Source organism: Diabrotica undecimpunctata, chromosome 5, assembly GCF_040954645.1.
Source record: "Diabrotica undecimpunctata isolate CICGRU chromosome 5, icDiaUnde3, whole genome shotgun sequence".
NCBI lineage: Eukaryota > Metazoa > Arthropoda > Insecta > Coleoptera > Chrysomelidae > Diabrotica > Diabrotica undecimpunctata.
In genome coordinates this window covers 135,615,387-135,630,141 of record NC_092807.1, presented here as the reverse complement: position 1 = coordinate 135,630,141, position 14,755 = coordinate 135,615,387, and the positions used below count along the sequence as shown (strand labels likewise).

The window sequence follows — 14,755 nt, the reverse complement described above, 5'->3', positions numbered from 1 at the left end:
GTTCTCTACCAAAATGAAGCAAATCTCTGAATATCAAATTATATATTCGTTATTCCCCTTCCTAATCTATCAACATTTATTGCTTCACCTTATCCCTCCTTCACATATCTCTCAAATTACCAACAAGATTAGCAACTTGACTCTTCAATAGCACTACCCGTTCCTTTATTAACTTAATTATTTACTTTCTCTTAATCTCAAAATTTTCGCACTCTGGCCATTCATATTACCTTTAGTTGCTACAATATTTCATTTTTTATCTAAAATTTGGTTTAATCTGGCCTACAAGGCTTTAATCTTCGTCCATGACGATTTTTAAATCTTCTTTATTTATCATGGCCATATTCCTCGGTCGCAAAAGAAACACATTACGGTAGACGGTATAGGTAATGGATTTTGATAAGAGCTATGATCTTGTAAATAACAGGTAAACTTGTGTACTGCATCGGCATGACTCATAGCTCTTGTCAAAATCCATTACAGCTTGTCAAATTTAAGGTGATACTTGACAAATTTGTCCACTTGCGTAGAAAATTAAGTGAGAACGCATTCGGAGGAAAAGAGATACATAATACGCTCGGTCTCTTCGCCTCGTTGGTACACTCCATACTACAAGTTTACAGAGAGTGACCTTATTTATTAATGGAACTTCTATGATATGTCTAAATTGTATGTTATTTTGACGTTTCAATTTTTCCTTCGGAAATTTTTCTCAAAATACAAAATATTTTGTTTTTGTTACTTGGTAAAAAAATTATTCTAATAATTATATTTTATTTGACTCATTAATATTGACCATTCAGTCATGTTGAAGCGGCAGCTTTTTCGAACACTTCTATAAATGCCTCGTTCTGTAATTTTATAAGAGGAATATTGGCAGAGATGAAAGCTTTACATTTGCGTTACAGTAAACTGTATAAGAATAAAAGAACAGTAGTTAATCTTATACCTGGAACATACCGACGAACCATTTATTACTTAATTTTTATACTAGAGTTGTCGTAATATTTTATATTATAGGTATACTCGTTTTCATCGTTCTTAGCGTGTGCCTGAAATAAGCTACTACGGAATTTTTAATATTCGTCTCTCTCTGATACACAGATGCGTAATTCAATTGTGCGAGTCACGTTCGTCATGGTAAAGTGCGATGAGAAGGGAATGAAGAGACCACTCACGTCTCGCAGTATTGTAGCAATAACACCGATGCGTTTGGCCGATACGGTGTCGGTGATAAGTTCGGCCTCTTTACGAATACAGATAGCTGGCAGTGACGTGTTTTTTTTAACATGTTACCCTGATCTGTGCAGGTTTGAAGTAGCTGATGAAAAAGTTTTTATAAGTAAACAGTTTTTAATGAATTAATAGTTTGAGCTCTTACTGTGTGGAATTCCATTACATAAAATTATACTCTCGACACCTTAAACATTCCAGTTTATTATAAATGAACTCTCTCTCTTCCGATACCCATTGCAATAATGACTTGTGGCATTGTTCTTGAATTAGCTGGCTAATAGGTTTATAATTGTAGCAATTACCATTGATATTTTATGTTGTTTTAGTCGATTTTAGTCAGTCATTGTTGGAATTTGTTCCGAACAGTTTTACTTATTATTTTTTGTTGTGAATAACTAATTGTTCTATTTAATAAAAAAAATGCCGGGAAAAACGATAATAGGAGAAATGCGACAATGTGTAGTTCATTTATTGGAGTATTTAAAAAAAAGAAAAAGAAAACAACGGACCTTTGCTTTCGTTATCATCGGTACATGAACGAGTAGCGGACGCTTTGAAAATCAGTCTTCGCACAGTGACCAGAATAAAGAGTGAATACAAGACAGGGGCAGCTCTTACTACACCAGGAGAGTCACGTAATGTACAAAAAAAAGACTAATGATGTCAGCGATACTATAAAAGGAGAGATTAGAAATGTACTGTATGGCATGAAAGCAAAAGGAGAGCACGTTACAATTAAAGTTCTAAATACACAATTAAGAAGCAAGCATCTCTATGACGGTTCTGATACAAGTTTGTGGCGTCTTATGAAAAATTGTGGGTTTTCATACAAACTAGAAAATATTAGACGAGTGCTATGTGAGAAACCATGTATTGTCTCCAAACGACTGTATTTTTTGAGTCATTATATGAGAAATTTTTCAAGTCCAAGCCCACTTCAGTTCGTTTTTTTAGATGAAACATGGATATTCCTAAAAGGGGCATATAAACGTACTTGGCAAGATGACTGTGTGAAAAGCATCATAAAAGGACACGAAAATACAGGTAAACGCTTTGTTGTTTTACATGCCGGAAGTAGGCAAAGATTTGTTAAAGATGCTGGATTACTGTTTTCTACGAAATCGAAGAGTGCAGACTATCATGATTCTATGGATAAAGAGTCTTTTAAAAAGTGGGTCTTAGAAAAGCTGATACCAATGTTGGAGGAACCATCTCTAATTATTATGGATAATGCCTCATACCATAGCTCTTTAATAGAAAAGTTACCGAATGCCAGTTGGAAAAAATCGGACTGGTTACGAGCGAAAAAAATAATTTTTAACGACGATTCGGGCAAGACAGAGCTATTGAGTCTTTGTCGCCAGAATAAACCACAAAATACCAGGTACATTATAGACGAGCTACTCCAAGAACATGGGCATCAGGTTTTGAGATTGCCTCCATATCACTGTCAAAATAATCCGATTGAGTTGGTCTGGGGCATTTCTAAACACTACTATGATCGTCATATTGGAGAACATGGACGTGGAGATTAAACAGCGAAAAAAGTTTGGGGCGATGCATTAGCTGAGGCAACACCTGCAGTGTGGGCGAGTTGTGTTAACCATACTGAAAAAATAATTCAGGACGACTGGGCAAAAATGATCACATATGATGAAAATGAAAGTAGGATTATCATCGATTTGGCGGAAGATTCCAATGATGAAGACAGTTCCAGTGAAGACGCTGACTGATTAGCTAATTAATCAAGGTCAGTACGTTGTAACAGTTCAGAATTCGCTACAGTGCTTAAAACTTAAAAAATCTGTATCATTTTTTAATTAAAGGGGGTTAAATAATTTATACTTTTTTTGGGTATATTTCAAAATCCTTTTAAAATGTACTTTTCGTTATATCCTGTCCTATTGTACTGCAAGCTAGAAAAATACTTCTTCGCAATTTATACGTATATTCCGTTATTAGAAATTCAATGAAAAATAATTTATAATTTTCTTTTATAACTATTATTTCGTTTGACATGCTACATTTTGCTCCGCCACTGGAGGAGGTAAACAAATCGAGCTTAGACAAGGAAAGACAGATGAAACAACTTATTGCAAGTGTTTTTACACGCACACGCCAAGAACGATGAAAACGATTATATATTCTTTTATTCTTCGGATCTTCGGCATTTTAGTAAGTCATAAATATTTTAATCTTGTTGTTTATTTCTTTACAATAGAATAATACCAGCCCCGTTGGGATGGCTGTCAACATCCGGTATTTAGGTACTAAACTGTATAACATTATTAACTTTCCCGAATATTTTATTTTTGTAAGGAGATTTTGTAGAAATATATCGTATTAAATATATCTCTCATATAAAATCCCATGTCTTTCATCACTTTTCTCAAAGTTTCATGCGACCCTGTATAAATATTGTCTTCATTAATTTTGTTTGTTATATGTCGCAATGTAGGAACTCGTTTTTCCGTGACATAATAATTTATTATTATACGCCGAAGTAAATCATTGTCAAAATCACCCAAGTTGGATTTTGGGGCAGATCTCATTCTCTTGTTAGGCGTCGAAAATGATGTAGAAGCACCTTCTTCTATATTTTCATTTTACGAGAGATCCGTTTTATAGTGGCTATACTTACTCCCGTTGCTAAGGAAGCATGCTCTTGAACTTTTTTAAAATCTTTAACATGTGGATTTTGCATCGCTTCTCTCTGCATAAAAATAATTACATTTGCTATTACCTCCCTTGTTTGTCCAGACAAGACGTTGCCTTCTAATTTTGAATAAAAATCCATGTTTATAATTTAAAATACTTAACAATAATTATTTAAAAAGTCAAATCTATTGTAATACGATATTTCTTCAACACACAGTAACTTTAAACATAAGTAAAATAAAAAAAACTTTGTCGCAGACTATACAAGTACCTCGCACTTCGAACGGCCAAGAAATTATAAGGACGAAATGTGTTGTGGTCGAATCGTCGAATGCGCATCGTGGGTGAAGCCTAATTTCAAATCGGCCAAGTATCACGTTAAATTTGACAAGCAATACCTCTAGACACTATCAAAAGCGATGTAACAACGGTCGTAACTGTCTCACTGACAGGGTTTAAGGCTTAGAAAAAATAATTACATACCACGGTCTAGAAAGCTATAAAATAATATATCACAAATGTTTTTATTGTACAATATAATAAAATGTCCTTTATCCTCTTTGTAGATTGCCGGTTTAGAAACAAATGTAAATTTTCTATTGGACCTTGCAGACCACCCCGAATTTAGTGCTGGAAACGTTCATACGAACTTTATCAGAGATCATTATGATACATTATTTAGGAAAGAAAACCCATCTATAGCACAATTATGCCAGGCAGCTATAGCAACAATATTACTAGATAGAGATTTAGAAAATGGAGAAGCAATTGCACGAAAAGATCAGTATAATCCTTTTACTGTAGAATCAAATTTTAGAGTCAATTATGAACACGATAGAAAAATTAAATTAAAATTTAAAGACACTGGTAAGTTGAAATATTAAGTAAAGCAAACTAAAATACATATGAAACATGATTTTAAAACTGATCTATGTATTTATCCTGTCTAATTTTTCCTCTTGACTATTTCGCAAGTATAATTTACTGTTTGTGTAATCCACAGTATATTGCTAAAGAATTCTTTATAAAGCAATATACTGTGGTGTAATCTATCGTGCTTCGGCAACGATATTGTGTATTGCTTGAAGTCCTTTCTCTTTACCCCTCCGCCAACCCTAGTTCCGTAAAGAACTGGACATTTTGAATAACTGGACATTTTGAATATTTTAGTGACGTCGCCACGCTTCGCAATGCGGTCGGCAGCATTGTTTAACGTAACTCGCTTCCACCTCAGCTGGGTTTTCCCATCCTGAACTATTTCAAAAAGTTACGACTGTTTTTGTATGACGAGTTTTGCAAAATAAATTTAAACTATGTAAAACTTCATATATTGAAGGAGACATTTAGAGATGCATGTTAAAATCAGTAGCGGTATGGTGAGTGCACAATCATTACATATGTAATGCTATAGGTAAGACATAGCAGAAAGAGAAACAGAATTAATAACAACTTACTTACAATTAATAAACAACATTTGACCTGTAATAGGAGTATAGTAAATGAAGGATTGAATCAATATTTTGATGAAAATGTATATTTTTATTTTCATATATGTATGAAAGGAGTTGAATGCAAGAATTTGTTTGCACATACTCTGCAGTAAAATTCATTGTTTATTTTGTTATTAATATAAAAATACAATACAATACACTGCAACATAATTCAATATAATAATACAATACAAATTCAAATGCAATATTCATAAGTATTTAAAAATGACAATAATATACATAACTTTTCTGCTTACGCATATGTTTAATTTACCATGTAATAATATTAATAAAAAAGTCCTCCCCGACTGGGAATCGAACCCCGGTCTCCCGCGTGACAGGCGGGGATACCGACTACTATACTACCGAGGACATGACACAAACGTATTTCAAAATTGACAGTTCTGGGTCATACAGTGATTTATTGAGATTATTATTTTGAAATACCAAACTTATATAATTATGAACATTTAGTAAATAATACAAAACATATCACATAAATAATAATATTAATAAATATTTTAATGTATATATAATATTATATGTATATGTATATACATATATATATATATATATATATATCCATTCTCCATTCGCTTAGCTCGGGCATATTTTGACAGATTCATTGTCGGAAACACAACAATTCCTACTTTTCAGTATTAATAGCTCAAGTATCCTACTATTGCAGATTTCTTTCTTTAAAAAAAGAAGAATTATTCTAAATAGTGGAAGTGTATACTAAACCCATAAAATTTTGGGTAGTATAGGTATATTTAAAAGATATATTTTAGTTGTTATAATTTAACATACCTCACTATTTATTATATATGGTGCAAATAAATAAATATTGATCGTCGGTAATTTGTAAAGTTCTATTTTATATACTATTTAGTTTGTTTACTATTAATATTAGCTATAAGTACGTGTGCTTGGTTGTATAGTAATTTCCAGCCACTCGAGTCTGTCAAAAAGTAACCAACTTCGCAAAAAAATAATTACTAAATTCACTAGACAGTTCGGACTGGAGATAGCGAACCGAGTATAATAAATATATATACAAAAGGAACATTTTTATATTCGAGAGAGGAAGAGAGGGAAAATATATCTTCTGTCTCTCTCTTACTCATTATCTTACATATGTAATGATTTCACAGATTCACTCCCATACAAATTTCCAACGTGGAGCGCGCGTATAGAAATATAACTTCAAATAGGTCGGAAGTCATCACGAAGATTCTCATGTGATGGAATTGTCGTAAGGCCATCCGTAAGATGGCCGACAAAGCAGTATTTCATTTGGTTCATTTCAAGAAAATTGAACCAAAAAACTGAACATGCATCGTGTGCCTGTAAAATTGTTAAGCATTAGGCATGAAATTTTTAATTGCCCTCTTTTATTAACTACACCTGTTATGAAGAAACTAATGTGAAAATAACTTGATGTGAAAATATTTTCAGCTATATAAGAGTGCGTAAATAAAACTTTGCACTTTACATTTGTAAAATTTGAGGTAACCAGAACCCTTGAAAATATCTACCTAGAAGTTATCCCGTCGACGAAAACGCCTTCTAAAGAGTACCCACCCCCGTTTATATAGTCAAAATGCCCTCATTCCCAGAATTCCATATTTTTTCATTTTTTTACGTTCTATGTGATTAAAAAATAAGGCTCAGCTCCCCCCACCAATTGTTGTCTCTTCTAATATGATTTGTTTTAGTTTCACTTTATCCTGAAAAAAAAAACGAGTTTATTTTCACCTCCCATAACTCCCAAAATATAAGGAATTTATGTCTTTATTGTTTTTATGACTTCTATCCTTTTTTGAACATTCACTCAGTTTGCCCCTCCTCTAATTCTACCCATTTTTTTGTCTGTTTTTATATTTATTTTGTATTTTATATATTTGTGGAATATAAAGATTCTTCGTCGAGCACGTCCCATTCTGTAATTTTTCTTGCTATATGCTGGCTCACTATCGTGATGTCGATGTGCGACTTCGATCTCTTGTAAATCTTGATTTATTATCATTCAAGACCACCAAGTCCATTTGTGCGATCTACTCATTCTATAACTATTCTTTTTTTCATTTCTTGGTGCTCCCCAAAGAATGTACTTAATGTTTACATCTCCCCAGCTCAGCTTTTGAAATATTTTGAATAGAAAATTTAGTCAAATTTAAACTATAGGAGTGCTAGGACGACTATAATGTGACAATTAAATTACCTCTCCGTGGTTGCAGATGGGGCGAATATCCAATCTGAAAATACTGCTGGATCAAATAGATATATTCCGTTTTTTTTAATCTATTAATCGTAGTTTCTATGGTTGCCGCTTTCATAAAAACAGCTCATCACCACATAAATTGGGACCCGCTGTCTCGGATTCATAGCCACAGCCATATTTTCACTATAGCTCAGTGGTGTCATAAACGATACATCAAGAAGTGGCTGCATTCCATGAACACAGTGAGGCGGCAAATATATGATAACAAAGATATTTTCTCGTGGCATATTTATTAGTTCTATGCTCTTAATATGTGCCCTAATGCCGTCCAGTAAACGGAAGGATTATCTACTGTACGATCAGGAAATTGTATAAATTTCTTAAACCAGTTAACAAAAATATCTCTTTGAATCCAACGGGCACGTGATATTCTGCAAAAGTGAAGGGAAGAGAATGATCCAATAATCGAGTATTTGTAAGCTCCGTTGAAATATCGACATCGCCGGCATGTAGGAATCATGTGCACTGTAATTAAGCAGGTATGAAAGGTCCAATTTGTCTTTTGCCTTTCACAGAAATGACCTTGGATTGCTTATAGGACGAATATTGTTTTTTTTTAGGACGGCTCTTTCCATTCTATCTTTTCCTGCTTAAATAAAACATTAAATAGGTCGTAATTATTTTAGCCATACCGAACTAAACTTTAGCATCATTGCCACTGTTCTCTTTGATATTAATATTATAGAGTAGATATTTTAATCGCTGGATTGGAAATTTTTAGACTCCTTCTGCTCACTCTCATTATAATTAATTGTAATTTAATCCTACATGAAATAATACCTAAAATATGACTTTGTTATAGATATTATTGTGACTAATAGGTTTAATAGAGAAAATAGATTCAGCCTTTCCTGTGATGGTGGAAAAACGTACATAGATGCTCATGCAACTATTACAAAGTTCAATAACAAAATTATATTAACCGCCACTATCGATGATATAATTTATAAAACTAATATCTACAGAAACGAAGAAGTGCTTGCTTTGTTTGGTCAGGTAAGTCGACAGTCATTTTAATTAGTAATATTTGATTCTATTTTAATCTTAGAAGTTTTAATAAATATTATATAGTAAAAGCAAAAACCATATTAATAATAAACAATAGGATTTCGAAGTATATCAGGCAATATGAAACAATAAACGATATACTAATAACAATATCATTATAAGTCATACCAGAAAATGTCCATGTCATTGAGATATACAGTATGATGCAAATGTATGGAATAAATTCATTATTTCAGAAACAGACGACTTTTAAAAAAAATCTTAAAACACGTTAATTTTAATTTTTGAATGACCATCAACTGACATATATGTGTTGGACATTACGTCATCAGTGTCGGCGTAATGACGTAATCGACGATTTTTTAAATACAAACCGAGGTCACGAGACAGCTCATTTGAAAGGTCTCCTTATCGTATTTACAACGATGTAATTACTTGAATATTTATTTCTACAGGGTTCACCAAAATTATGAACTTTGTTAAGTAACATAGAATTACAATAAATATTCATTCACTGAACTAAAATACACTAAGGAACGCCACTAGGATTAATACAAAATATGTAGTGTTTTTTGCAGATTCCGAAAAAACAATACATTGATAATAAACAATGCTACATTATAATCTGAAATTAATTATTGTAGTAAGTATTCAAGTAATTTTTCAAAAATATTTAAATTAATATTGTCATTGACTCGTCTTTGTTTGTCAATCATCTGTGAATCTGTTAAATAATAGACGTCAAATGTTTACTCTTCGAGTTTTTTGCCGACATTAATAACAGCATTTACAAAAATGGAACTAACAGAAACAGAACGAATCGAGATTTTAATCATGATTGGTTATGGAGATAGAGCGAGGACTCGAGCAGAAATACCCCAATCGCGAACCAATTACTCAATCAACAGTAAGTAAAATTTAAAAAAAAATTAGAAAAGGGGGCCATGTTAAAGATCTTCCCAGAAGTGGTAGAAAATCAATATCCGAAGCCAAGAAACTGGACGTTGTACTGGCGTTTCTAGAAAAACACCATACCAGTTCTAGGCAGGTCGCACTAGATAAATGTCTACCAATCAACTGTTGTAAAAGTTCTAAAAAAGGAGAAGTGGCATCCATACAAAGTACATCTGGTCTAGGAGCTATTAAAAGATGACTTATATTGAAGAATCGAATTCTACGAAACCGTTATGGAAAAATGTTACAGAGATCAGGGTTTCATACACAAGGTAATTTTTCTGATACAACGTCTTTTATGCTGAATAGTCACGTAAATCGCCGAGACAATCGCCGGACAGACACAATATTCCGAGAAGGTGAATGTTTTGGGCCGGTATTATAAACAATAAAATTGTAGGGCCATATTTTTTTGAGCAAAACTTAACTGCTTCTCGTTATCTAGAATTTCTTCAGGATTATCTGTTGCCACAGCTGAATCAGCTATTAACAAATAGAAATGATTTGTGGTACCAACATGATGGGGCTTTTCCACACTACGGCTTTGAGGTACGAAATTGTCTTCTTAACGTTTTCCCGGGTAAGTTAATAGGTAGAAGGGGGCCCATCGAATGGCCACCAAGGTCTCCAGATTTGACTCCGTTAGACTTTTTTTGTGAGGATATTTAAGCAGAGTGTATCAAAATCGACCGAATAATGTAGAAGGGTTGAAGGAGCGCATCAGAACGGAAATTGCACAAATAGCACCTGAAGTCATCGAAAACGTTAGGAAAGAATTTATTGCCCACCTTTCACTTTATATTATTGCTGAAGGTCGTCAATGTGAACATTTGTTGTAATTTAATTGTATTTAAGTAAACATTTATTGTAAGTTAATTGTATTAATAAACCAACAGTTTTGGTTAACCCTGTAGAAATAAATATTCAAATTATTATATCGTTACAAAGGCAATAAGGAGACCTTTCAAATGAGCTGTCGCATGACCTAGGTTTGCATTTAAAAAATCGTCGATTACGTCATTACGCTGACACTGATGACGTAATGTCCAACACATTATGTCAGTTGATGGTCATTCAAAAATTAAAATTGACTTGTTTTAAGATTTTTTTTTAAAATCGTCTGTTTCTGAAATAATGAATTTATTCCATACATTTGCATCATACTGTATATGCACACAGCAGATGTTTCAGATACAGACATTGACAAAATTTACAATAAGATAGAAAACATCTTGAAGAAAATCCCACATAAGGAGCTAGTATATATTATTGGAGACTTTAATTCCAAGGTGGGAAAAACTAGAAGAATACCACCTTTGATAGAGATTAATCTTCTACAGTTTGCCAGTAAAACAATCTAGTAATAACAATACATATAACAATCTAGTAATAAATACACTTTATACACAAGAACACAAAATTAATTATTACAAGATCACAAAAATCAAATCTACTACATACTGGTGTGGAAAAGATGGCTCGGTAATAAACGTAAGAACTATACCTGGAGCATACTGTTGATCAGATCATAAGCTGATAAAAATGAACTCCGGGCAAAAACTACACACATCTAGAAAAATACCAGATGAAACTGATATACAAGAAAAAATCACAAATATTAGAAGACACATATAAAACATGGAATGAAATAAAAAAATAAAAAAGCTGGATACATTCAACAGAAAAAGAGATGAGATGAGATGTGTAAAATCCAAAAGAACAAACATTGGTTATCAGAGGAAATCTTTGAATTAATGAAAGAAAGAAGGCTTATGCTACACTACAACATACAACACAAACAGAAAACAACAATCAAGAAATAGCGGAACAAAACAGATAAAAACATTCAAACTGCCAATTAAAGTCATGAAAAAGTTTATTTTTGGCCCGAGAGTTTAAGCCACAACTTTAAACTATTTAAGACCATAAACATTACTGCTCAGAATTATATAAATACACTTCAAAAGATGCATCAGTTTCAGAACACAAGAGACATACAATCAAAGAGGCTGAACCGATAATTTTACGAGCAGAAGTAGAGAACGCTAAAAAACTAGGCCAACTAGGAAACAAAAATCGGCTAAGCTGGATAAGCAAAGTATTCGGACAACACCGGAACCTGTCAATTCTGGAAGAGCTTAATATAAAAGACAGACTGTTAGATAGAGTGTCACCACACCCTGACAAGGGCTTAAGAAATGATATTGAGGATATAACAAACATTTGCATCTATAATACTGCCGCTTATAGCATCCGATGCTCCATAGATTTTTGTCGTTCCATGCATCTTCGTGGACTGCTATACTTTTTATTTTCATGTGAATATTTAAGGTCAATTTGTGCGTGGACTTCCTCTTTTATTTATTTGTACTGATTTTAAAGTTTTAATAGAGGTTTTTTGCCAGTTTTAAATTTTTAATGGTAACTAGCAAATTACTGGTTAATAACGAACGAATTATGTAAATGATACGTGAGATAATCATTGTAGAGTATATTGTTTGTACATGTGCACACATCAAAAATGTCTAAGGAACACTAATATTGTTCCAATTTTTTCATTAAAAACCTAAACACTTTTTGTTAATAGATACCATTCGATTTGAAAACTTGTGCTCTACAAATCAAGGTATGCCACGAAAATTAATCTGTAAATTTCACTGTTTCATTAAGACCAAAGTGACAGCGCCTTAAATTCGTATCATTAATTGCTTCAAATTTTAACACTAGTCTGTATTTACTTTAAAATTTTACTGAAACAAGATTACTAAACGCAACGATAGTCATATATATATATATATATATATATATATATATATATATATATATATATATATATTTATATATATATATATATATATATATATATATATATATATATATATATATATATATATATATATATATGCACACAGTAGATGTTCCAGATACAGACATTGACGAAATTTACAACAAGATAGAAAACATCCTGAAGAAAATCCCACATAAGGAGCCAGTATATATTATTGGATACTTTAACTCCAAGGTGGGAAAAACTAAAAATATACCACCTTTGATAGATATTAATCTTCTACAGTTTGACAGTAAAAACAATCTAGTAATAACAATAAATATAACAATCTAGTAATAAATATAGTTTATACACAAGAACACAAAAGTAATTATTACAAGATCACAAAAATCAAATCTACTACATACTGGTGTGGAAAAGATGGCTCGGTAATAAACGTAAGAACTATACCTGGAGTATACTGTTAATCAGATCATAAGCTGATAAAAATGAACTACGGACAAAAACTACACACATCTAGAAAAATACCAGATGAAACTGATATACAAGAAAAAATCACAAATATTAGAAGACACATATAAAACATGGAATGAAATAAAAAAATAAAAAAGCTGGATACATTCAACAGAAAAAGAGATGAGATGAGATGTGTAAAATCCCAAAGAACAAACATTGGTTATCAGAGGAAATCTTTGAATTAATGAAAGAAAGAAGGCTTATGCTACACTACAACATACAACACAAACAGGAAACAACAATCAAGAAATAGCGGAGCAAAACAGGAAATTAAAGTGTACGTTCATCACAGATAAAAACATTCAAACTGCCAATTAAAGTCATGAAAAAGTTTATTTTTGGCCCGAGAGTTTAAGCCACAACTTTAAACCATTTAAGACCATAAACATTACTGCTCAGAATTATATAAATACACTTCAAAAGATGCATCAGTTTCAGAACACAAGAGACATACAATCAAAGAGGCTGAACCGATAATTTTACGAGCAGAAGTACAGAAGGTTAAGAAACTAGGCCAACTAGGAAACAAAAATCGGCTAAGCTGGATAAGCAAAGTATTCGGACAACACCGGAACCTGTCAATTCTGGAAGAGCTTAATATAAAAGACAGACTGTTAGATAGAGTGTCACCACACCCCGACAATGGCTTAAGAAATGATATTGAGGATATAACAAACATTTGCATCTATAATACATACTGCCGCTTATAGCATCCGATGCGCCATAAATTTTTGTCGTTCCATGCATCTTCGTGGACTGCTATACTTTTTATTTTCATGTGAATATTTAAGGTCAATTTGTGCGTGGACTTCTTCTTTTATTTATTTGTACTGATTTTAAAGTTTTAATAGAGGTTTTTTTGCCAGTTTTATACTTTTAATGGTAACTAACAAATTACTGGTTAATAACGAACAAATTACGTAAATGATACGTGAAATAATCATTGTAGAGTATATTGTTTGTACATGTGCACACATCAAAAATGTCTAAGGAACACTAATATTGTTCCAATTTTTTCATTAAAAACCTAAACACTTTTTGTTAATAGATACCATTCGATTTGAAAACTTGTGCTCTACAAATCAAGGTATGCCACGAAAATTAATCTGTAAATTTCACTGTTTCGTTAAGACCAAAGTGACAGCGCCTTAAATTCGTATCATTAATTGCTTTAACTTGTAGAGACAAAATGCTTCAAATTTTAAAACTAGTCTGTATTTACTTTTAAAATTTAAAATTTTACAAGATTATTAAACGCAACGATAGTCATGTAACGTCGGCATTTAACACATCTTTAAATGATCACTGCTGTGAATATGATAGAGGTTGGTCTTTCACAAACTGATGTTGCACGGTTGTACGTCATTTTGATGTGCCTCGGAGCGTGATTTCGAGATTGTGGAGTCGATATGAACAATTTGGTAATTTTGCTGAAAGATATGGAGGTCTTCAATGTGCAAACACTCAACAGTATAAGTATGTGGTAGGATTAGCTTGTCGAAATGTGTATACAAATGCACATGAACTTCGTAGAGCGTTAGAAAATACCCACAACATGGGTACCTGTCCAAATTTTCAGGAAGAGATTACATGAAGCTGGCCTGTACTCCAGACTTCCATTGATGGTTCCCATGTTACGTCATGGAAATCGTGGACTTAGATTAAGGTCAGCACAACAACCAGTGCATTGAGGCTTTCAAAAATGGAGTTGTGCGTTATTCACAGATGAAGCTAGGCTTTGTATCTATCCTGATTCAAGAAAAGTTGTAGAGGACCTTGTCGACAAGAGAGACTCAGGAATGTACAGGGTGTTCGTGCATA

The 14,755-nt window shown here is 32.6% G+C and overlaps 1 protein-coding gene across 1 annotated transcript in view; it reads left to right on the top strand.

The window, feature by feature from the left end:
- The window catches only part of Mccc1 (Methylcrotonoyl-CoA carboxylase 1), a 44,989-nt gene that overhangs the window by 28,399 nt on the left and 1,835 nt on the right, over window positions 1–14,755 (top strand). Inside the window, 2 exon segments of the mRNA XM_072532771.1 lie at window positions 4,461–4,761; window positions 8,471–8,664. Of these exon segments, the coding sequence (XP_072388872.1) occupies window positions 4,461–4,761; window positions 8,471–8,664 (495 nt within the window).